Source organism: Nicotiana sylvestris, chromosome 6, assembly GCF_000393655.2.
Source record: "Nicotiana sylvestris chromosome 6, ASM39365v2, whole genome shotgun sequence".
Classification (NCBI taxonomy): Eukaryota; Viridiplantae; Streptophyta; class Magnoliopsida; order Solanales; family Solanaceae; genus Nicotiana; species Nicotiana sylvestris.
Window position 1 is genome coordinate 25,877,586 of NC_091062.1, and position 2,115 is coordinate 25,879,700.

The 2,115-nt window shown below is 46.1% G+C and overlaps 1 protein-coding gene across 1 annotated transcript; it reads right to left on the reverse strand.

Annotated features, from left to right (window-relative positions):
* Nucleotides 1–826: 826 nt before the first annotated feature.
* On the reverse strand, nt 827–1,349 carry LOC138870384 (uncharacterized). Its single transcript, XM_070148184.1, has 2 exons — nt 1,104–1,349; nt 827–1,015 (listed from the first exon to the last, which is right to left on the reverse strand). Exons 1-2 carry the CDS (start codon nt 1,347–1,349, stop codon nt 827–829), a joined length of 435 nt encoding a protein of 144 aa, XP_070004285.1.
* Nucleotides 1,350–2,115: the final 766 nt, after the last annotated feature.

Here is a 2,115-nt window from a genome sequence, read left to right on the forward strand (position 1 = left end):
GAAAGCTCGCCTCACACTCGTCTGACTATCTAAGCGGGGCACCCTTTTGAGTCAACCTGGTCATCGGGGCTACTATAGATGAAAACCCCTCCGCAAACCGGCGGAAATAGCCCGCCAATCCCAAGAAACTACGGATTTCTATAGCTGATTTGGGTCTGGGCCAGTTCTTGACTGATTCAATCTTCTTCAGATCCACCTGAATACTCTCTGCCGATACAACATGACCCAAGAAAGCAACTGAACTTAACCAAAACTCACATTTCAAAAACTTAGCATATAATTGGCTGGCTCTCAAAGTCTGAAGAACGATCCGAAGATGCTGCTCATGCTCCTCTCGACTGCGGGATTATATCTAGATGTCATCAATGAAGACAATCACAAAGGAATCCAAATAAGGCATAAACACTCGGTTCATCAAATCCATGAATGCTTCTTGGGCATTTGTCAGCCCAAATGACATCACTAAGAACTTATAATGCCCATACCGAGTCTGAAAAGTTGTCTTAGGGACATAGGATTCCCTAATACTCAACTGATGGTAGCCAAATCTCAAATCAATCTTCGAAAACACCTTGGCACCCTGAAGTTGATCAAATAAATCATCAATCCTCGGCAATTGATACTTGTTCTTGATGGTGACTTTGTTCAACTTCTGATAATCTATGCACATCCTCTTCGATCCATCCATCTTTTTCACAAACAATGTGGGCATACCCCGGGGCAAGACACTAGGTCTAATAAAGCCCTTATCAAGCAAATTTTGCAACTGCTCCTTCCATTCTTTCAACTCGGGCGAGGCCATATGGTATGGCGGTATAGAAATAGGCTAAGTGCCTAGAGCCAAATCAATGAAAAAGTCAATGTCCCTGTTAGGTGGCATCCCCGGTAGGTCTCCAGGAAATACCTCTGGAAATTCACGAACAACTGGTACAGAATCCATGGAAGGAACCTTTGCGCTAGAATCACGAACATAAGCCAAATTAGCCAAACACCCCTTCTCGACCATACACCGAGCCTTCATACAAGAAATAACCTTGTTGGTAGAATGACTAAGAGTCCCTCTCTACTCTAATCGTGGAAACCCCGGCAAGGCTAAGGTTCACCGTCTTGGTGTGACAGTCCAATATAGAATGATAAGGTGACACCCAATCCATCCCCAAAATGACATCAAAATCAACCATATCGAGAAGCAAAAGATCTACGCTAGTCTCAAGACCTCCAATGGAAACCACACACGAGCGATAAACATGATCTACAATGATAGAATCTCCCATAGGCGTGGATACAATCACCGGAGCACTCAAAGAATCACGAGGCATAACCAAATAGGGAACAAAATAGGACGACATGTATGAATAAGTAGAACTTTGAACAAATAGAACTGAGGCATCTCTACTGCAAATTGAAACCTTACCTATAATAACTGCATGTGGTGACTCAGCCTCAGGCCTAGCTAGAGTAGAATAACATTGGGGCTGGGCCCCACCACTCTAAACTATATCCTTGGGACGGCCTCTAGCTGGGGGGGGGGGGCTCCACCTCTAATGGACTGACCTCCACCGCTAACAGTCTGACCCCTACCTCTGGATACTTGACCCCTGCCTCTGGCTTGCTGAGCAGGCAGTGTAGCAACTGGAGCTGGAACCATGGCACGGGAACCCTGATGCTCTGGCTGAACACCAAATAATCTCAGACAGGTCCTCTGAATATGCCCATACTCACCACACTCGAAACATCCATTCTGATTCTACGACTAATGAAACTGAGACTGGACCTAACAAGCTGGCTGACCGCTATAATAACTATGAAGAGGAGGTGCTATGATAGGAGCTGGTGGTGCACTATAAGTTGGCTGCCCTGAAGGAGGTACATAAGGACCACGACTCCCTGAAGTCCCATGAGATGCCTGAACTGTTGAATGAAATGACCTGGGAGGATGGCCTCTGCCAAAAATACCCCTGCCTCCAGATGAGGCCCAACTGAATCCACTGGAGTGACGAGGTCTTTTGTCAGATCCCTGACCACTCCTCTAAGCTCAAACTATCTCAACTCGCCTTGCTACATTAGCTGCTTCCTGGAAAGAAATCTCACTCCCTGTCTCCTTACCCATCAACT

Excerpts from the sequence above, each read along its gene's own strand:
- LOC138870384 (XM_070148184.1), bottom strand. The coding sequence starts at position 1,349 with ATGTCGTCCTATTTTGTTCCCTATTTGGTTATGCCTCGTGATTCTTTG. Across the intron at positions 1,016-1,103 it reads TGGACTGTCACACCAAGACG|GCTCGGTGTATGGTCGAGAA; the intron begins GTGAACCTTAGC and ends TCTTGTATGAAG.